The 23,779-nt window shown below is 33.2% G+C and overlaps 1 protein-coding gene across 7 annotated transcripts in view; it reads left to right on the forward strand.

Moving 5' to 3' along the window:
• The window catches only part of LOC129804405 (serine/threonine-protein kinase N), a 125,080-nt gene extending 109,082 nt beyond the window's left edge, over positions 1–15,998 (forward strand). For 3 of the 7 annotated variants that reach the window (XM_055851660.1, XM_055851659.1, XM_055851658.1), the window contains 5 exons: positions 775–1,101; positions 4,748–5,474; positions 5,569–5,858; positions 14,423–14,563; positions 14,635–15,998. In XM_055851660.1, the coding sequence (XP_055707635.1) occupies positions 775–1,101; positions 4,748–5,474; positions 5,569–5,858; positions 14,423–14,563; positions 14,635–14,778 (1,629 nt within the window). In that variant the 3' untranslated portion in view covers positions 14,779–15,998. The remainder of the gene's footprint in view (positions 1–774; positions 1,102–4,747; positions 5,475–5,568; positions 5,859–14,422; positions 14,564–14,634) is intronic. The other 4 variants (XM_055851662.1, XM_055851661.1, XM_055851664.1 and 1 more) reach the window with 2 other exon arrangements.
• Positions 15,999–23,779: the final 7,781 nt, after the last annotated feature.

Consider the following 23,779-nt stretch of genomic DNA (forward strand, 5'->3'; position numbering starts at 1 on the left):
CAAAGTTTCAGAAACCAAGTTATTGAAGATCTAAGTTGTCAAACTTCAGAACTTCATGTCTCCGATTCTGATTTACCGTATTTAATCATCTATGTTGTAAAGCGTAATTTAAATAACTTACAAAGCTCTACTACTTTCAGGATCTACATTATGCAGAATTCTTTTAAATTACCAATTTTGATGATTCATTTATAGGAATTACATCAAATTCAAATTTTAATATGAATATCTCCGTTCGGCTTTCAAGTTTTCGATGACAAAACATTTGGTCCAAAGTTTGATGGCCTAAACGGTCTACATAATTCTAGTTAAAATAAGTTTTTATTAAGTTTTTTGTTTAAATTGTCCGTGTTTTTATGTTGATTGCAATTTTATGAGGAATACTACTTAAAAAAAACTTCATTGATATAACTTTAAATCAATGAAGTTTTTTTTGACAAAACAATTTAAGAGTGATTTGAAAACCTATTTAGTAGTTGCTTGCACCTAAGATTTCTGCACTTTTACGATAAATAGGAATGGCTTGAGAAATCCAAAAAAAAGCCTTTGAAATTAGTTTTCTTTCTGCAATTTTGTAAATATATTGGCTATATTAGAGCATTTTCCAAAAGAAAAGAAAAGAAAAGAAAAGAAAAGTGTTGAAACGTAAAAAACATTGAGCTACTATTTGGGCCCAAGAGAACAAGAGGAGGGGAATGGGCAGAAAGAGATGATGATGAGTGCGCTGATGAGCATGATTTTGGTGCATCTTGGGAATGTTATCTGGTGCGTTAGTTACAGAATGCACTGCAAGAATTTGATTTTCTGCAACATGTCGATCAGCCACAGCAGCTGCCACACGTGGATCTCCCGTCGAGGCCAGAAACAACCACGCAATCCCAGACACAGCAGCAGCAGCAGCAACACGTGGGACAGGAGTCCAGCTCAGCCCTGTCGCGTGAGCTTTTCCGACCGGTGCTGGCGATGCCACCCGTTGTTCTGATGGGCGGAACGCACTTTGGGGTGCCCGTCGTCACGCCCAGTCCCATTGTCGAAATGCCACCGTCGCCGGCGCCGAGTCAGTTGCAAATTGTTGACTTTCCTGATGACGATTGCATCGAGGTCAGAAAAATTTGCTTGCTGAACAAACACTTAAAAAAAAAAAAAAAAACCATTCGCCTCTAATACTCATCTAGCAGCAATCGTTTTAAAATTTATTCTAATTCGCTATTTTATAGCTCTCTATCAAACCATCTCTCTCTCAGCATTTCTCTTTTCTGGCAAAAAAAAAATTGGCTCTAAAGTAATAATCACTCAATTACTAAAACCTTTTTTTTCTGCAATGTGTGTCTGTGTTATGCGTCAATACTAAACAATCTCATTCTTGAAACATATATAAATATATTGCCAATCGAGATTAATTTAATTGGAAATAAATCACCATTTATCTGAGAGTGCCTTTAACGAGATAATTGACTTAAAGTGCTTGAGAAAATGATGGAGAAAGTGCAGAAGAAATTCCATTAAAAATCAATTTTGAATTTTTCTAAACAAACTCTAGCCAATAAATTCAGCTAAGTCCAATGGATTTACACACGGTGAGAGAAAATACAATTTCTTGAGCAATTTACTACGATTTGGTAAATAGAATTTTATTGAACAAACACTTCCTCTTGACCATGACTTTGCACACATATCTTGCAATACGAGGAAATCAAGGTTAGATTTTCTGCACAAATAGTAATCAATTTTCGAGATAGTGGGCATAATTTTCATGTTATACGAGTATTTTTACCTTTGGAGTAACACATTTTGTATTTCCGTCATCTATATCGTGGAAAAATTGAATAGAGCTCAAAATAAAATAAATATAACATGATAATAATTTATAGAATGTGAATTTAGATTTGAGACCTTAATAAGATCTTAAGTACTGTTCTTCTATTTTAATGGGTGATGCCTGTTTTTTTTTAATTATGATTTTAAATCGAGGTTTAAAATATGTAGAGATGAATTTGAGTGTAATTTCGGACACTTTGCTTGTAATTTTGGACAGCTGATATGTCGCAATATAAGTGCAATTGTCATCTATTTCAAGAACCATTATCAAGTCCTCCTCTTGTTTATGAGAAGGAACCGTAGGATGTCAGAATTAAACAGAGATAAACTCTTTACTTAAGCATTCCAAAAGCGCGCAGCACCCGTATTCTCTTGCCCTTCCAGATTTTTTCTTTGGCGTTTTCAATAGCATCTGGTTCATTAAAGCGATGCTTCTATGTTTCCTTAGGCATTGTGTCACCTAGGCCTCACGAAAATTAAAAATTTAAAGCATTTTGAAAAAAAAAAGAACAACTGTACAAAATAAGAAACACAATTTCAGTGGTAAATCTGTGACAAAATTCTTAAATTTTTACACGAAGAACATAATTCATAAGGAATATTTCACTTCAGGACATTAACAGATTTTTGTTAACATCAATTAACACAATATTCAATGAATTTTTAATTATATATCAATTTAAAAATGTCGAAGAGAAATTATTGGTATTTCACTACTCATACTGAAGTTCCAACAAAGTAATTTTAATTCATATTCAAAATTGAACGAATTTAGTGTTAACATCTTCTAAAATGTATAAATATTTAGATAGAATACATTATTCATTAAATATTGGAAGAAAATTCTATGATTTCAATAAATTTATTTGTAGTGTTCAAGTTTACCTTCAAAGTGTCCAAAATTACAAACTGTCCCAAATTACGCATAGTTCCCCTACTTAGCCATGCCTTAAAATACGAGTTTCACTATTTTATTATTAATCCTATCTAAAAGGACTTCACCTACAGAGAAAAAAATATTTTGTAAAATTGTTCGTAAATGTTTGTGAAATGCTATGACAACTTTCGAAATGCTCGTGAATCGTATAACCCACAAACAAATTCGTAAAATTTTGTACTTTTTCATAAACATTGTTCGTAAAATGACCATTTGACGAACATTTTTTGTACTTTTAAAACATTTGTTGGGCCACCTTTTTTGTTCCTCGAATTTCCATGAATTTTTAGTTTTTACATACTCTAGACTCTAGAGATTATACAATGCAAAAGAATAACAAAAAATGTAGCTTCGACAAACGAGATGACGTGAAAAAGATATTGGAAGAATTCCCGAAGGGTAAGGAACTATGCGAATGAAGGTGGTCGAAATAGGGCACCAAAGCTATGTTTACATTTTTATTCATTTTAAAATGTATTAAGAATGATTTTAGAGTAAATAAAGACGGTAAACTCTTTACAAGGCTTGGAGCAACACTCTATCAGAAGAAAGAATAAAAAAAAATTTAGAGTAAATAAAGACGATAAACTGTCTACAAAGTTCTAAGCAGCACAGACTCTTTCCACGATGAGTTTTTACAACGCAATTTAAATTCAAATTATACTTAAAATTTAACGGTCTTTGTGTTAATACATCCTAAAATGAATAAATATTTAAAATCAAAATGAGTTCATTGACTATTCGTAGATTACATACATAATTTTAATTAATTTATTTGCATGGCCGAAATTACACTCAAAGTGGCCGAAATTAGATGCTAGCCGAAATTTCGCACTTCTCCGATAACAAAAATAAACCACTCCTCCAATAAAACTTATAAAAATATAAAATATTAAACTTAGAATATTATAATTTTCATTTTTTATTTAACACTTATACGGTTTACAATTTTCGACAATATTACGAATACGATGAATAAAAAACGGGGATATTTGTAGGGAAATTGTTTTTCAAATAGGCCGAGCTTCTAATGGGGTCATTGTGCAATCAAGTTTCACCTTTTCTAAGCGCTTTTTCACACTTGTTTTTGTATTTGCAGAGAATTATAGACATTTGAGATTAAGACAAGTCCTGACTTAATTTATGTTTTTTTTCTCCTAAAAATCTTGTTAGAGGCATGGCGTATTTTTTGTGAAAAATTAATTGAAATATTGTTAAGAATGAATTATTTATAGAACCTCCTTTAAATCTATTGGAAATTATGGAAGTTCAACTTCTGTCTTTATTTTTATTAATTGTCCAAAAAATATAGTTTGTGCTAAAAGGAGACGGGACCTTAAATTTATTTTTGAGCGAAGTTCCTTAGTGCAATAATTATTCTGTAAAATAAAAGATTAAAAAACTATGATTGTTATTTGGCAATTAACATAATAAAGTTAAAATTTTACAATTTTTTTTTAAATTGTGTTTTATCAAATCAATGCAATTGCTTTCGGGTTTATAAAATTTCTCTAGGTCTTGTATACTTATAAGGAATTATAACTTATTGTTCTAGGTAGATTTTTAGTAGACTTCTCATATTCAAAAATGTCTTATCAATCATTAAAATAAATTTAAGTAATAGTATTTTCTTTCATCACAATCTTAAGAAAAAATTACTGAAATTTGTGACAAATTCATATAAATTATATAAGAGAAATTTCATATAAAATCAATTTGAACTTAATACCAAGCACACAATAAATTTTGTTTTGTAAACATGTTTTTGACATTTCAGTAAGAGTGAATGAAACTTAGATCTAGTCTTCTCGCTCTTTCTTATAGGAAATTATGAAAACATGTTTACTAAACAAAAGTTATTGTGCGTTGGCCATAACAAAAAAAAAGCATTAGAATTAAAATGTCAATCATGCTGCGCTTTCTCTATCAATTTTTTTTTTAATATTACCCATAAAGAACTTCTGCTAAATCTTGACAATGTAAAATTTTTAGGTGGTTCAACCTTTGGAGAACCTATCAATAAACAACAATCCGCAATTTGCTGGATCGGCAATGCCACAGCCAATGTTCCATCATGCAATGCCCAAATACCATCCGCCACCGACTCAGCCGCCACCAGCTCCGCCAGTTGCTCAAATGTCTCGGCCTCCAGCTCAAGGAATTGTAATTCCGCCACCGACTGAGTTCATTGGCGATGGCCCACCGACTCCAGCATCCAGAAGGCCCATTCGTGGTCAGCTCCAGTACCGTGACAGTGCATATGAGTCACGACGTCAATCCCAGACGGCCGGACTCAATATTGACAGCTTCAAGTTGCTCAGTGTACTGGGCAGGGGGCATTTTGGTAAGGTGATCCTGTCGCAGTATCGCAATACAGGGGAATATTTTGCCATTAAGGCGCTCAAGAAGGGTGACATCATATCGCGCGATGAGGTGGAATCTCTGTTGAGTGAGAAGCGTATCTTTGAAGTGGCCAATGCCATGCGTCATCCCTTCCTCGTGAACCTCTTTGCGTGCTTCCAGACGGAGCAGCATGTTTGCTTTGTGATGGAATATGCAGCTGGAGGGGATCTTATGATGCACATCCATACGGATGTCTTTTCTGAACCTCGAGCTGTCTTCTATGCTTCATGTGTTGTCCTTGGACTTCAGTATCTCCATGAAAGCAAGATTATCTATCGTGATCTCAAATTGGATAATTTACTCCTGGATACAGAAGGTTTGTTGTCAACTGTTTGGCTTCTTTCATCACAAAAAGTGGATCATCATGAAAATGTTTCATTTGGGATTTTTTTCTAAAATCAATATTCTAGGCTACGTAAAGATTGCAGATTTTGGACTGTGCAAGGAAGGAATGGGCTTTGGTGATCGTACAGGAACTTTCTGTGGGACACCAGAATTTCTGGCCCCCGAAGTCCTCACGGAAACATCTTATACACGTGCCGTGGACTGGTGGGGCCTGGGTGTTCTCATCTTCGAGATGCTCGTGGGTGAATCTCCTTTTCCCGGTGATGACGAGGAGGAGGTGTTTGACTCAATTGTCAACGACGAAGTGAGATATCCACGATTCCTGTCCCTAGAAGCCATAGCAATTATGAGAAGGGTAAGTTTATTAACTTTTTTCTTTCAATGCATTATCCGAAATTTCAATTTCATTTTTGGTTTTTTTTTGATATTTTTTTATTTATTTTTTGAGAAATTTTCATCATTAAAATAAGATAAAAATTCAGTATTCGATCTCTTAGAAAATTAAAGAGAAGAAGAATTTAAATATTCAGCCAAATGCCTTCAATAACCTCGCTAAACGTCTAAAGTTTTGCGTATTTCGAATTAATTAAAATCCAGAATTAAAAAATTAAGATAGCAATTTTGAAGCTGTATAAGTTTCTTAGGTCTGCACAAAATATTCATTTTGGCACATTTTGCCTCACGTTTCCCTAAATAATTAATGTTTTTGATGCACGTTTTAAGAATGTGGAAAAAATATGGTCCTCATAAAAAAGGAAATGCGAGATGTTGATATATAGTAAAAAAAAAAGTACTAACAAATAAGATAAGATTGTTACGTGAAAGATACACTGAAAACATACGAGATTCTAAAAATATCATCATAAAAGAGTGACAAGAACCAGTGATCATTTCAGTCTTCCAAATATTTCTTTAGGAATTTAATAGAAGAACTTCTCTTTAGCAATGAAATGATTCACAGAGTCTTCTACATTGTTTTATTTTGGTGTTATTTGGATTGTAAACACCAGAGAAATATTTACAAGTGCTAAATTTGTTGACATAAATTGGAATAAGAGTTAATTTTTGTTTTACTGAGAAGGTTTTAAAGGTATCTCGTGTGGTATTAATTTTGTGCAAATTTTATATTATTGAATTCAGAAAATATACGAAAAAAATAGTTAAGAAATTTTAATCAAGAAATTATGAATTATTTTATATTAGATTTTCCTTATTGCTGAATTGAATGAAGATGTTAATGTTTTTATTGCATATTAAAAGCGGATCTTACAACAGTTACAATCTTAATCTAAAGTCTAAAATTCGTTGAAGTTCGTTAAAAAATACATTTATTTAATAATTTAGGTACTTAGTCAGTAATTGATAAAAAATGATCAGCAAAAATTTAGTAGCAGTTCTCTTTTGACCAAAGTTTTGACATTTAGGATAAGTGTGCCAAATTCCGGCCAGCTTGCAATTCCGGCCACCTTTTTTGTTCCTCGAATTTCCATGAATTTTTAGTTTATACATACTCTATAGAGTATACAATGCAAAAGAATAGCAAAAAATGTAGCTTCGACAAACGAAATGTCGTGAAAAAGACATTGGAAGAATTCCCGAAGGGCAAAGGAACTATGAAAATGAAGGTGGCCGAAATAGGGCACCAAAGCTATGTCTACATTTTTATTCATTTTAAAGCGAATTAGGAATGATTTTAGAGTACATAAAGACGATAAACTGTCTACAAGGTTCAAAGCAACAGTCCTTAAGTAGAAGGAATAAAAAAATCAATTTGTATTAAAAATATTACATTTCAAACTTGAGACTTTGTCACTTGCATGCAACTATCCCGAAATTTGGCACACTTACCCTATAGCTTTTGCTGACTTTGCTGAGATTGTGATTACCAAAAACGCATATAGTACTTTGTGGAAAATTCATAAGGGAAGTTTTTCAGACCTTTCAGGCTTCCCACATATTCTGGCTTCGAACACTTCATAGTTTTCCCATATTCTTTTAATGAATCTGACCTACGTTTTTTAGGAAAATGTGTGTTTTTAGCTATTAGAATAAATATATTGCCATAAGATCAGATTCAATAAAGGAATTATGGGAAAAATATGAAGTATTCGATAGAATGTGTGCAAAGCCTGAAAGCCATTCCCTATTGGTTATGTTTACGCGAATATTCGGTTTTGATAAGATCATTAGATTTTCTTTCAATATCTCGTGTATAAAGTAATTTTCCTTTCCCAAAAATAGGCCACCATTTTAAACATTAAAATGGAATATGCATTTTCTGTTAGTAAATCAACTGTTCGATCAGTAAAAAGTCAAATTGGTCAGTAAATAGGCAAATCAATTTTTGTGAATTTTCACAAATGATCAATAGTGAAAAATCAGTGTGTGAAAGAACATATTAGTGATCATAAATCTTTTTAAGACCTTTGTGTCAATGATTAGGAGAAAGTACTGTCCCTTGGAACGTTCATGCCTTCGAATAATGTGAATTTTCTTTTATTTTTCCTAGAGACTTATACACAAGTATCATATAATCGTCAATAATTAATGATAAGCTAACTAATATTTAATAAAAATGTGTAAATCTCTTAGAAAGAATAAAAGAAAATTCACATTATTCGAAGGCATGAACGTTCGAAGGGAGAGTACCTTCCCCTAATACACAGAAAAAAATATTTCGTAAAATTGTTCGTAAGTGTTTGTGAATTCCTACTGGGAACTTATACGGGCTTCAGACCTAAGGTTTAGCTATATGGCTTAACATCTCTAATTTTTTATCAATTACAATTTTTTGGAAAAATTTAACTTAGGATTGGATTATTATGGACAAATGATCTATTAGGCTCTCAAAAAGCAATAAAATTTCTCGCAATTTAAGATTTTGAGACATTCAGGAACTGGGTAGGATAAACCTCTAGTCTGAAACCCGTATTACGAAATGCTCGTAAATCGTATAATTCACAAACAAGTTCGTAAAAGTTTGCACTTTTTTCACAAACTGATATCCAATCGTCGTTATTTACGTTATTCAAGAGGACACTAAAGGCAAAATAGGAAAATTCGGTATCATGTCTAATTCATACAGAATTTTAGGGCTCCTTTTAGATTATAAGGGCTCAATGAAACACAGGCTGATCCTAGAAAACATTTAATCAGTAATATTTATGACAGGATGAGATAAATCTTTACTGTCAAATTTTATAAATATTCTGGAGGATCAGCCTGAGTCTATTTGGACCCTGATGGTGTTATTCCAATGAAAAATGAAAAGGGAAAATCGTTCTCGTGAACATTTTTTTAGCACGTGACTGTTCTCAGATGCTTTTGCATTATCGACTTTACTTTGAGTTGGTTCCAGTCTCGACTATTTTCCCCAGCCTCGGCATGTTCTAAAACCACCAAAAAGTCATGATAGGAACCAATACATGGAATAATCGACTATGTATAAGCAGTTGAGAGCAGTAAAGTGCTATAAAAAAGATAGAGGACTGTCCAGTGATTGCCAATGTCTACAAGGATTTCTAAAAAATCGCTGTAGCTGCCGAAGATAGTCCATATCCAAGACCTAAAGCTCTATACAAGATTGAACGAGTGTTTTACTTTGTGAGGTGATTTGAAATTCACTGGCCATCACCGAAGAGTCCCCTATCTATACGTTATAATTCCAATCCTTCATCCAATTGCTTAAAAAATGTTCAGGAGAAAGATTTTCCCTTCTGAATATGTCCTGTTAGCGCTTTACTGTTCTCAAGTGTTTCTGCATTATCGACTTTTCATCGTAGTGGCCCTGTCCCGACTATTTTCCCTAGCCTGTGTTCTATAACCACTAAATGGTCGTGACTAGTACAGTAGACTCTCGCTCAATCGGCTCTTTTTCAATCGAGCACAGAATTTTGTTGACAATTTTCACGTTCGATTTTAAAGCAAATTTGTTAAAATTCGCTGCAGTTCTCCTTCACTGAGGGAAATCCGAAAAAGTTAAAATAACATTCCGGAAATGTTAATTTTACCCTGCATAATTGATCCAAAATCGGTGTAAATATTACACTTTTTAGGTGTATTGGGGGTTAAAGTTATCCTTTTTTATGTTAATTTTGCTCTTAAAAAGGTGTAAAATTAACATTAAAAAATGTTGATATATTTTTACACCTAAAAAGTGTTAACCCTCTAACGGTGTTTTCTTTAAAATGCGAAAAAAAAGTTCTAAAACAATGTTTTCTAGGATAATTATGATCCAATAAAGTCGAAAAAACCATCCATTCTTCATTATCTCTTTTAGTTTAGGCTCTAGGTGAGAAAATATAGAAATTTTTTGAAACTCTTTTTGCTACTAAAATTCACATTTTTAGTTTTTTCAAATTTTTTAAATAAAATATACAAAGTAGAATGACATATCTTTCAATAAAAAATTAATTTATTTTAGTCAGATAACTTTAAATCGGTATTTTATGTAAATTGGAAATGAGTTTTTTTGCACAAATATTTTTTGTGGCTTTTTCTCTGACCTGTCACACAAAACTGGGAATAGCAACAAAACGAGGAGTCAAAATGAGTTCAAACTTTCAAGAGATGTTTATAAGACTATTACCGAGGACACTATAGCACTTTTAAATAAATAAAACCTTTATTGTCGCTGTAAATGTGATTTTTGTGAAGACCGCCTGGAGGCGGTCTTACCCGTTAGAGGGTTAAAAATATGAGGAAAAAAAGTTAATCGCACCCTCTTTTTTTTCTCAGTGTTGCTTTATATTTTGGCTTCCAAAATCCAACCTCGCGTCCTCGTCGTGGAAGCTGGTAACGGTTCACCGGCTAAAGAGGCTCTGGTAGGGTCCTCCTGAAGGGGGTTGGGCGATGGACTAACAATTCATCCCCGGAAAAACAAATTGTTACGAATCACTCAAACAAGCCTCGGATCGGTCTGAACTCTCGAAGACGACATTGCAAACGGAATAAGGATCACGATTTGTACTTTGGATCATGGAATGTGTTTAGCCTGTTTAGACCAGGTGCCTTGAACATGTTAATAGGAGAATTCGAAAAGTATAAGCTTTCATTATTGGCAGTGCAGGAGATTAGATGGCCGGATGAGGGGATGAGAAATACAAGAAATGGACATGTGTTTTACTACTGCGGTAGTCAAAATAATCAACACCAGTTTGGAACTGGATTTTTAGTACACAAAAAACTTAAGAAATCGATTATTGGTTTTACACCAATTTCAGAACGAATGTGTTCTATTAGAATAAGAGGAAAGTTCCATAATCTTACTATTTTTAGCGTGCATGCACCTACACTGGACAAAAGCGATGAGATTAAAGAAGAATTTTATGCAAAACTCGAGGAAGAGTACGACAGAGCCCCTAAGTACGACGCAAAGTTGATACTAGGGGACTTTAATGCTAAAATTGGTAAGGAAAAGCCTCTCAAACCCACAATTGGAGATCACAGCCTGCACGAAGAAACAAATGACAATGGTTATAGGTTGGTGGATTTTGCGACTGGTAGAGGTGCTATAATTTCCTCTACTTTTTTCCCTCATAGAAAGATTCACCTTGGTACTTGGCAATCCCCGGATGGTGCAACTGTCAACCAAATAGATCATGTAATATGTGATGCGCGACATGGCAGAGAAGTATTGGACGTTAGAAGTTACAGGGGGGCAGATGTGAGTACAGACCACTTTTTAGTGAGAGTTAAATACAGAGCCAAGATTGTTGCTGAGACAGCCAAGGAAAAACCTCAAGCAAGTAAGTGGGATGTCGGAGCCTTAAAGCAAGAACATGTCAGAGTCACCTTTGAGCTAGAAATGGAATCTCAACTAACCCAAACCTCTTTTGAAGAGGGAGGATGTGTGGAAGAAAAATGGCAAAACATCAAGGCAGTTGTCACTCAGGTTGCTGATAAAACTCTAGGTAAAATAGCTAAGAAAAAGAGAACAGAATGGTACGACTCTGAATGTGAAAAAGTTGTCAAGGATCAAAATGATGCTAGGCTAAAATTACTTCAGAGAAGAACTAGACAAAACGAGAAAGACTACAAAAATAAAAGAAAGGAATCTCACAAGTTGCTGAGGAAAAAGAAGCGAGCCTTCCAGAAAAAGCAAATCGAAGATATTGAAGCAACAGGGAGAAACAAAAGTGAAGTTAGATCATTCTACAAACAAATCAGGATGCAAAGAAATAACTACCAGCCTAGGCCATTGACATGCAGAGACATTGATGGACGCATTATCTCAGAGAAAGAAAAATGTATGAAACGGTGGGCGAAGTATTTTGAGAATCTCCTTAATATACATGAGGTGAATGGTGAAGACAGTGAAGATTTCACGGAGGAAGATCCCGAAGAAATGGAAGAACCAAGCATAGAAGAGGTGAGGGATGCAATTGATCGATTGAAAAGAAATAAAGCTCCAGGAGAAGACGGCATACCTGCCGAATTATACAAGGAGGGAGGCGACATGCTAATACATGCCATTCATGATCTAGTGAAAGAAATATGGAGACAAGAAACGCTACCTGTCGAATGGAGAAAAGGCATAATCTGCCCAATATTCAAGAAAGGAGATAGGTTGAACTGCAACAATTATCGTGGTATATCCCTATTAAATACGGGATATAAGGTACTTTCTAATATAATATACCGCAGGCTAATCCCATTCGCGGAGAAGACAATTGGAGATTACCAATGTGGTTTTAGACCCGGAAGATCTACAATAGATCAGATTTTCACACTAAGACAAATTTTGGAAAAATGCACCGAACAGTCAATTGACACTCATCACCTATTTATAGACTTTAAACAAGCCTATGATAGCGTGAACCGAGAGAAATTGTGGACTGTAATGAAAACCTTTGGTGTACCAAATAAATTAATAAGAATGGCCAGACTGTCCGTTCAAGACAGTTCCTGCTGCGTGCGGATAGGGAATGAGAGCACTTCTGAATTTAAAGTGTGTTCTGGGCTAAGACAGGGGGATCAAATGTCACCGCTCCTATTTAACTTTGCCCTGGAGGCAGTGATACGAGAGGTGACAATAAATCCACGTGGCTCAATTTACAATAGGTCGGTGCAGATATTAGCATATGCTGATGACATCGATTTGATTGGAAGAACAAAGAATAATGTACAGAAAGCCTTTGAAGAATTAGAAACCGCGGCTTCGAATATAGGTCTTTCAGTGAGCCAACCCAAAACTAAATACATGGTGGTGTCCAAGAGGAAGCGGCAGCAGGATCAGATTGTTTGTGGAGGAAGTAAATTTGATAGGGCAGACGAATTTAAATACCTAGGCACTTCTGTCAATTCGACGAATGCAATGAGCAGTGAGATTATGGCCAGAATCCTGCAAGGAAACAAAGCCTTCTTCTCGCTGTTGCATTTATTTAAATCCCGATCTCTTTCTACTCAGACTAAGATTAAACTCTATAAGACACTTGTACGCCCAGTGGTAACCTATGCATGCGAGACATGGACTCTCACAAAAATAGATGAACGTAAGTTAGCTGCTTTCGAACGAAAAATTCTAAGAAAAATATATGGTCCTGTCGAAGAGTCCCCAGGCGTGTGGAGAATTCGCTGGAACGAAGAAATCTACAGCTTGTATAAAGATGAAAAAATAATAAATGTCATTAAAAGCATGAGGCTGCAATGGGTAGGACACGTTCAAAGAATGGAACCACATATGCCAGCGAAAAGAGCGATGGATGGAATCCCACCTGGAAGAAGAACAGTTGGGAGACCAAAAACAAGGTGGATTAACCAAGTAGAGGGAGATCTGGACAAACTAAAAGTTAAAAACTGGAAGAAGTTGACGGGAGACCGGACGGAGTGGAGGCGGGTTGTGAGTGAGGCCAAGGTCCTAAATGGACTGTAGCGCCAATTTGATGATGATGTTGCTTTATATTTGAGCGCTTTTTGAGGAATTTACAATAATTTTGATGCCCAAATCTCTCGATAATTTGGATGACATTTTGCCCCATATGCCCGATTGAGACAGAGTCTACTGTAACACAAAAAAAGTCGATTATGTAGAAGAAGCTCTTGAGAACAGTAGGAGAAGGTGCCCATGCTTTACACGGTTCCAAGCTTCATAATGACTAAATTTTTCCTATGTTTTTTCAATAAATGTGACTCATCGCACCCATATTTTAAAATCTAGGGGAAAGTGTCCTGTTTTTAAAATATATTGCAGAGTCGCATTTATTCAGAAATATAGGAAAAATTCAGTCATTATGAAGCTCGAGAGTGTGAAAAGCATGGGCACTTTCCCCTAAAATGCTAAGAAAAACATGTTCAATTTTCATTGTAATAGCGTCATTTGTAATTCTTCGTTTAATTCTTTTTTTTCTCTGCCGATTTGATACAGTTAGGAAATCTCAATATTTCTGAATTACAAAATGATTCTGAATTACCTTATTATATCCTAATTGCTGAAGAATTCTTCATGAACAGTTGAATATCCCATTAAATTTCTCTATAATTCCAGCTGTGCTGTGCAAATTTTTAATTTAAATTTCCAAAGAGCAGCCATTAATGCATAATAATTATAATTCCAATGATATCTTGATAGTATAGAATTTGCATTAAGGCCTGTTTAGCAAGAATATCGCTGTGTTCAATTGGCTGTAAAACTGTTTGTGACACCTTTTATTTGAATTGAGGATTATAATCTAAATCGAACAATTAAGATCGTATGATATAACTGTTTTAAATGTTTGTATTTTGCGGGCAATCAATATTATTGTAGGAATATTAATGATTCTTAGTGTTAGAAAGAATTAATGAAGGGTTGAATAAGTTTTAGGGGAAATGAAATATTACTGCAGTCTGATTAGTAGGACCAGGAAGATCAAAGTGTGGGAGTGTTTTAGACGTTTTAGAGAGTTGTTTTAATAGGGTGTAACTTGTTGACATTTGTAGTTGCTGAGAAAGAATCCTGAACGACGCTTGGGGTCGTCAGAGCGTGATGCAGAAGATGTTAAGAAGCAGGCTTTCTTCCGGCAAATTGCCTGGGATGATTTGCTCATGAGAAAAGTGAAACCACCGTTTGTTCCAACAATTGTAAGTTAGATAAAGTTGGTTTTGTTTTTTTGATTGGTTTGGTTGAAAAATGTTTAATGTTCTGTGTGTAGCGTCATTTGGAAGATGTGTCGAACTTTGACGAAGAATTTACATCAGAGAAGCCACAATTGACACCACCAAAGGAACCACGTCCGTTGACTGAAGAAGAGCAAATGTACTTTAAGGATTTCACCTATATGGCTGATTGGTGTTAAAAAGATCGATCCCAAAACGTATTTACTAGATAAAAGAAATAAGCTGAAAGTCTTACGAATATTTAAGAAATTAGACAATATTTAAAGAAAAAACTGTTTATTGTTGGCAATTTTTATTCATCTTGCCTGAGAATTTTTCTTAACAATGGTACGGTTTCGAATTTTCTCCTCAATATTTAAATAGAGATGGAAAGGATATTTTTTTATTAGTGAAGATGAGCATCGCAACAAAAATTAGAGCTTGATACATTGCAAAACAAAAAAGAATTATTGTGGTAGAAAAAAAAAGAATTTATTGTGGTCACCATTGGTTCCGTAGATTAGGAGAAATAGACTCTCAATAGTGGTGGAAATTTGTTTTTTTTTTCTTGTGATGATGATAAATTGTTCTGAGGAAATTGCGCGTAAAATTGCAATGGTGGAGAAAATGCTGATAAGGTTTCAAAAACTATATTTACTATTTATAGAGTGTCAAGTTGAAATAATTAAATAGAATGTGTATGCTATTAGTTGTGAAAATAACAATAATATTTAACTAGTTGTCATCAGTTTTTTTTTATATGCAAGATGAAGATTAAATTAAATGATGATTTTCTCTTTGATTTTATTAAATTGTATCCAAAGTGGATTTGCAATTTTCACTGTAAATAGATAAAGAATTTTTTTTTGAAACGATGATGGAGAAGTTAAAAGCAATTGCAGAACATTTTTGCCAAATTATCAATTCTAAAAAAAATAAATAAAAATAAGTCGAGGTGAAAATTCTGTAGATTCTTACTGCGTTATCGAGAAAAATAAAATTATCAAAAAAATAGCAAATTGAAAAAAAAAGAAAATCAAAGTGTAATAAATATCATGTCGAGATTTTTCCTCTATTATCACTAATATTTACTATTAAAATAAATATCATTGACATTTTCCCCTTATTCTAACTATTTTTCCCTATATTAGTGTTCTATATCTCATTAAGATTATCTGTCTGCAAATTTTAGAGACTGCTCCCCATTTTTTGAAAACTTACATTTCGATCGGCAGTCTAATAAATGTAAGTTTTTTTTTAGGAAGTTTATTTAGATGAAAAATGTAACATTTTATTAAACTATTTTACTTCTATTTGTATTTTATATCAGTAAGATAAATTGAAAAGGATTTGTTCAAATATTTAAGGTGCCTTTTAATGAGACGAAAAATCAAATAAACATGCAAAAAAAATTGTCCAAGACGTGATGTTTTCATAAGCAACTCTGCACGCAATCTTTCCGGCACTTCCGTAGGTAAATATGTACCTTGTGCCTTTTGCGGCACTTTTTTTTCGCAGCTAATAATGTCTCGCAGCTTTTCTTACGAGTGAGTCTCCCGCAGCGGAAAGATATGAAGACTCTGGGCCTTATCAGGAGAGCTTTCTCCCGATGCCACCGGCAAATACCTGAAGATCATGAGTCAACACACTCGAGAACGTCTCTTCCTACGTAATTTGCTTCTTGGAGTATCTTAAGTCAATATTTAATCATTCCAGAGCTATTGCTACACTTGCGACTGTGTGCGCTATCACAAAAATCCACGTGAAAATTGCACAATTCGATGAAACAACAATATTCTAATAACCCATTTAAGGTCTCGAAAAACTCTTCACGGCGACAGAGGCAAAACACACAAAAAAAACACCTAATAATCTCATCCCAAACCTCCCAGACAGTATTCTAAACTCGCAGTGAAAGGCTAGGATCTTTTATGTCCAATCCACATAATCAACAATCAATTGATCACTCATAGGCTATTGTCTGGGGGAATTTATGGATTTTTATCTCAATGTCATGATTGTTATTTTTCTCAGAATTAATTCACCAGAGAAGGTTCATGAGAATTTGATGGGAAAACCATGAAATATACCTACTCATAAAATTCTTTTCGAACTTTTAAATTCAACAAAGCTCTTTAGGTTGTCTGTAGACTAAAATAAGTGATTAAACTTTTGATCGTTATAACTGTGTTATCACACTTGCACATTAAAATTTTAATGTGATTCACATTAATTGTCGCTGGTGAGAGTCCAAATGTGTAATTTGTGTGTTTGAATCATTTTATATTCAAAATTTGATCTATTTGTTGATAAAAAGGTAGACTTGGCCCGCAAAATTTCATATAAATTGATTTATAGCATTAATGCGAAAAATTAATGCGATTTTCTCTTTAATTTTTTAATGTGAAAAATATTTATGCTTTAGGTAAATTTAAACTTATTTTTGCAGTCCAAGTCCACTTCTTTATCAATAAATAGAAAAATCCCAAATGTTAAGTGACTCAAAGACACAAATAACATATTTGGACGCTCACAAGTGACAATTAATGTGAATCACATTAAAATTTTAATGTGCAAGTGTGATAACGCCGTAAGAATCACGTAAGGATATTAAAAATGTACACCCTGTTGACAGGAATTCGATCGAAAATGTTTGACTAACTCACAGAATTATAATTGCACTTTATTTAACATTAATATTGTAGTCAATAATTTTGGAATACTATTTTCGGAATTCAATTTCAATCACATTACTAACATTACTACCTTTTTAAAAAGTCAATGACTGAACTTGTAATCACCAGAAACATCGCAAATAGTTCCTTCAATGGGTGATATTCACAAAAAAAATCACAAATGAATTATTTTTATTTATAATTGGATTATTAGATATAAAGAAAGAGCAATAATTTAATTTAAAAAAGCTATTTTTGTGTTATATAGAACTGCTTTATTTTCTGAATATTTTCAGTACTTTCTTTTATTTAAATATTTTCATTAAATTTAAAAATAAACTATTAAAACTAAATTAAATAATTAAACGGGAACTTACATTGTCATAGATAAATATTATTTAACGTTGAGTTACAGTTACAATTATTTTAATCCTGTATTGGTAAATCCTGATTAGTCTCTGAGGTAGTCGATTAGTCATTATACTCAATATTTGGTTTTCAAGTTATAGACAAAATATTGTGGGTATAAGCCGACGTTAATTGCAATCAACAATAGGGAAAACCGGAAGTCGTCGGGAAGAGATAATCACTCAAGGAAGCACATCAACTATCATCAGAGCTTTCGGCTCGGTCTCCAAGCCTTCATCAGTGAGTGGTCAAGTCTTGCAATCTTTCTCTGAGACCAAAACCCTGAACGAGTCTCAGAGAAAGATTGCAAGACTTGACCACTCACTGATGAAGGCTTGGAGATCGAGCCGAAAGCTCTGATGATAGTTGATGTGTTTCCCTGAGTGATTATCTCTTCCCGACGACTTCCGGTTTTCCATATTATAGACAAAATAAGTTATTTGCTGAATACCGGGAGTTGCCATCTGGAAAAGATAGAAGAATATATCCCAACAGAGGTAAAAATACATTTTGTTGCACTTTTCCCGCATCGTTTTTACACGAAGTTACGTACGAAAAATTTGGCTTAGCTTCGATATTGATAATATTTTCCTTTATTCTTTTCCTAGATCTGTCTTCTATGCGGAAAATTCTCTTAGCTAGTTCCAGCATGTACATTCATCCATAGAAAACACCCCGCTCTGATCTCCCTAAATTTTTCTTGGCATTTCATGATTTTAGTCATTTTTCGAAAGGTTCAAAAATCTAAATTAAATATTTTTTGATTTCTGACAAATTTATTTGAATTAATTTAAAAATGTATTTTATAGTAATTTAAACTACTAATTTAAGATAAATTTCTAATTAAAATCTAAGGAATTTCACATTTTTTTTATTTGAAAGAAATCCCCATTATTTTAAGGGTAACACATTCTTGGTAAGTAAAAAATTTAAATTTTTAACTAGGTAATGATTATGGCACACCTTTTAAATCACTAAAGTTTCATACACGGAAAAAAATATTTTGTAAAATTGTTCGTAAATGTTTGTGAATTCCTGTTGAGGACTTACGAAATACTCGTAAATCGTATAATCCACAAACAAGTTCGTAAAAGTTTGTACTTTTTTCACAAACATTGTTCGTAATACGATCACTTAACTAGCATTTTTTATATTATTTACAAACATTTTTTCGTAAATATTCGTAAACACACAAAAAAATGTTCGTAAAATTTTATCATTTGTTAAAAGAAATTGTTAAAAAAATTTGTCATTTGTTTTTATATGGGTCGGCTTAAACCTTTATCGGTTCTGCTGTGTCCGGACAAATTATTTAGGACTATTAAGCACTTCCCATTCCTCCATTCAAACTTATCCCAACTCAATCTTAAGGAAAGTATTCTCCCTTCGAACGTTCATACCTTCGAATAATGTGGATTTTCTTTTGTTTTTCCTAAGAGACTTACACATTTGTACTAAATATTAGTTAGCTTATTATCAATTATAGATAATTAAGTGATAATTATGTGTAAGTCACTTAGGCAAAATAAAATAAATTCACATTATTCGAAGGCATGAACGTTCGAAGGGAGAGTACTTTCCCCTATATATCGGTTTCTGTGTTCCTGAGGTACACACATAATGCCGTTTTTATATTATGGCAGACCAGCCATGGTTGAATCAGCTGCGAATGTGTATTTGGATCGACAGATCTCTTCATACCGAACTCCTTTCTGTACCAGCCTCACTTGTTTTTTGGTGATTCAATGCATTTTTTCATTCATTCACTGGATTAATTCGATACGGCAGCTGAAGAATCTCCAACTTCCGCGTTTCGAACCCAAGGGCCTTTACACACTAGGTGCAATTTCTTTAAAAAATGCCTTTTTCAAAGAAAATTTCCCCTATCCTTCTGGACAGAAACGTCAGATTTTTTTTTAAATGCAATTTTTGACGAAAATGTCTTCTAGTGTGTAGACGAAATATGACCTCACAGTCAAAGACACTAGAGGAGACTGGGGCAAAAAGTAACAAATCGAAAAATTCAAAATTCAATATCTTCCAAGGTAAAAAAGATAGCGGCCCAAATATTTTTCTATAAATAGCCTCCTTAGACCTTCTTCAATGTCGTAAGTTTCTTAGATTCGAACAAGGAATTTAGAAAATAAAAAATATCGAAATTTTTAGCCCTATTTTTGATCTTGCAGAAGATAACAATTATTACCTATTTTTTTTTCAAAATTGATGCAATGGTAAATATTTTCTAAATAATTTGGATTTTTTGAATACGAATCCGCTATCTATCTTTTACTTGGGGTAAAAAGTAACAAAAGTTATAGAGCAAAAAGTAACAAAAAGCGAAGCAATTTCTGATGTCTCACGGCGAAAAGAAACGTCATTATCAGGTCTCGCCGCTATTGTTTGCATTGGTCAAACGATTTGCAGTCTTTTGTGTGTTTTTTTTTCTAAAATAGCTTGAAAAGCGCTTTTCTCATTTTCTCACTTTTCTCGCAGAGAAAATGGTGTTTTACAAAGGTGTAGATGAATAAATTTTCTATGAAAATATGTCCTCTAGGTACTTTTTCAAATTTACGGAAGTCTGTAATGAAGCGAATCAAAATATGATAATACCAAATGTCTGGTACTATTTGCCCCAGCATTTTTGAGAATGGTCACAAAATTACCTTTTAGAAATTGTCGAGCCTTTTAGAAATTATTTCCTTACAAAATAGAGGAATATTACTTTCACAAAGTTGTAAAGCGGTAAATTTCCTATAAAACTGCGCTAATTAGAAATTTTTGAAGCGCTCGAGTAGCTTGTAAAAAAAAAATTCGGTTTTGTGACTTTTTGCCCCAGTCTCCCCTATAACAAAAATAAATTCAAATTAAATTAGTGTTTAAAATTTAAAGCTATACTGATTATTTATTTCAATCTTCCCAAAATTGTGTGTATAATCCCATAAGGACGAAGGGGTCAGATTTTTTTTCTGACTATGAAAGGAAATTTTTTTTGACACACCGATAATTCAATCGTTCTTAAAAGTTTAATAATATCTCTCGACTAATTTTAAAATTCAAGAAAATTAAAAAAAAAGTGCGGCATTTCAATTTCAGCTTTCTTATTGTGAAGTATGTTATAGGGTAAATTAAGCTAATTCAAAACCTGCTCCAAATGGAAATTTTTGCTACTCCAAATGGAAACGTCATTGTTTTCATGCTAAATACAGTACTAAATTATTATATTTATATATTTTTTATACCACAGTTTCATTATTTAGTTAATTTTGCTCCACATAAAGCGAAAATCCATTCATATTCACAAATTTTAACTTATTAATTTTTCAGAAAAATTAAAAGTGTACCTTTTCATCGTCGAATTTTTCATAGATCGACCATGTTTTCCAATGAAAAACACAATGAGGTGACTGTCGTTTATTCATTTTGTTTAACATTCATGTCATATTTCTGGCTAATTTTAGTTAAATTAAGTGCTAATCTTTATTGTTAACGGTACGTGAAGTTTTCAAATGAAATAATTACCTATTTCGTGAACAAAAAGGGTTTTTCTGAAGTGTCTGCGAATACTTCAATAGGAAACCCCGGAAATATATTTTTTTTGGAGAGATTTTCTTATTGTTTAGATGGGAAAGGAGAAAATACCAGGAATAACAACAAATCCTGCACTCAGGAGCAACTCAACAAGGTTTTGGAAGCCTTTCGCCGCGGTTTCACTTACACTGTTTGTCTCCAATTAGAAACTTTCCCTTGTCTCCATTTGGATTAATTTGTTTCCAATAGAAGCATTTTACACTCGCGTATTTTTCTTGTATTTAAGAAGTTTTCAAATTATATTTAAAGAATTTTTCCTAAACAGTAACATTCTAGAAGAGTCAAGGAGCAAATTTATGTAATTCTCTTCAGAAAAAATATGAACTTAATGTGTTGAATCTTCTGTCAAAGTTGAAGCGTCTGGAAATGGTTTTGAATTAGGACATTTACCCTACTTCAACTTAAAAGCTTTAAGAAATTTAAAATTTTAAAATTTAGGATTTTTATCGGTGAATAAAGCGATCTTCAGACTAGAGGTTTAGCCCAGTTCCCGAAGGCCTTAAAATCTTAAATATCGAGCAATTTTATCGCTTTTTGAAAGCATTTTAATATTCCTATCTTAAGTTAAATTTTGTAAAAAATAGTGATTGATAAGAAATTAGAGCAGTTAAGCCATATGGCTAAGCCTTAGATGTGAAACCGGTATAAGGATCAACTTGTAAAGACCGGTATAAGGATTAGACGCTTAAAGAGTTATATCAGAATTGGGGGGGGGGGGGGTGGTAGATATCTGTAATTTTCATACATATGGAATTTAATTGTTTAAGCTTTCTTAAAATTGTGGATCCAATGTAATGCCCTAGACACACTAAGGACTTAAGCCGAGAGACGACTTAGTGGAAAATGATGGAAATGTAGTTTAACCTTTATTTTTAATATAATTACACTAAGCCGTCTCTCGGCTAATCCTCAAGTCTGTCAAGGGCCTAATTTAGTGATTTTTTCATATTTGTGGATTTTATAGGGAATCATTCATAAGTTATCCGAATGGACTTAAAAGAACAACAGGTGATTCATTCCCATTTTTAATGACAAGTGTTTCTGATTTTTCGGGTTCTGCGAAGCAATTTTTGGAGTTTTCTGGTAGCCTCCTAAACATTCCTTAGGCTTTTCCAATATAATTCACCCCTTTTTAATAAAATTAATTAGTTTATGGCTTTGACTAAAGACGATTTTCTTTAAGATAACTGTTTTTTTTTAAATCTTGACCCCTGTTTAGACGCTGAGAAAAAAACGGGGGTGCGATTAACTTGTTTTCCTCATAACTTTAACATTTTTTAGGTGTAAAAATATATCAACATTTTTAAATGATAATTTTACACCTTATTAGGGATAAAATTAACATGAAAAAGGGCAACTTTAACCCCTAATAAACCTGAAGGACATAATAGTTACACCGATTTTGGATCAATACTTCAGGGTAAAATAAACATTTCCGGAATGTTATTTTAACTTTTTCGGATTTCCGTCAGTGGATGAGTGCAACAAGGGGTGACTCGGGGGACTCATATGGAGAAACTCTTATGAACTGCTTAAAAATCCTAACATGAAATCCTAAACATGAAACTTAAAAATTGCTTCCCAAAATCCAAGAAACTTGAAGCTGATGGCAGTTAAAATGGGAATGGATCACCCCTTGCATATTTAACTCTAGAAAATACAGGAAATTAAGTGCAACAATTTGCTTCTTTTGAAGCTCCAATCTCTACATTAACTGCAATTAATTGTGACATAATTGCTCTATTTAATTTTCACGGTTTTCACTAGTTCTGAGATGTTTCTATATACTATCTGTCTTCAAACAAATCTTGTGTTTATTTCACGTGGGAATTTTTTTTACCTATCCATATGAGATACCGCGCAGAATTTGATTCATTCAATGCGTTGAAATGTTCGTAAGTTTATTTTTTTGTACTGTTTTCCCTATCGAATTTAATGAATAAATTATATTTGGGTACATAAAAATTCTATCTGAAATCACCTATTATCCCATAACGCTGTAAATATTTAATTTATTGTACATCGCTGCTAATTTTTCAATTATTCACAGAATAACTGAATTAAAAAGACATGTGATAACTCTTGTTTTTTTTTCTTTCTTGGATACAATAGGAAAATTTTATTGAAAAAACTAAGTGGTTTAATATAGAAAATTTCCCTAGATGGTTAGACTTTGGTGAGTTAATTGTTTACATGGATTTTGGTTCTAAAAATGCGTGTTTTTGAATGAAGTTGTATTGCGATCAGAAAAGTGAAATTTTACAATGCAGCACAACCTATTGTATCATAAATGGGTTCAATGGTAACACTAAACCGACCTTGACTTTTATCGAAAGTTTTACTTCAACGAATCTCAACTGTTTTGTAGTTTGAATTTCTTCAGTATATTTTCTTCAAATTTGAAGAAAATATTGGTGTTTTAAATATTTTTTTTAGAGAGAACAGAGTTTCAGAAAATCGTGATAGGATCGTAAAAAAAATAACTAGAAGTATAAATGAATGTATTTACTATTTTCATTGTCTTGAGTGA

The sequence above is a fragment of the Phlebotomus papatasi genome, chromosome 2, assembly GCF_024763615.1.
Source record: "Phlebotomus papatasi isolate M1 chromosome 2, Ppap_2.1, whole genome shotgun sequence".
In the NCBI taxonomy this organism is placed as follows: domain Eukaryota; kingdom Metazoa; phylum Arthropoda; class Insecta; order Diptera; family Psychodidae; genus Phlebotomus; species Phlebotomus papatasi.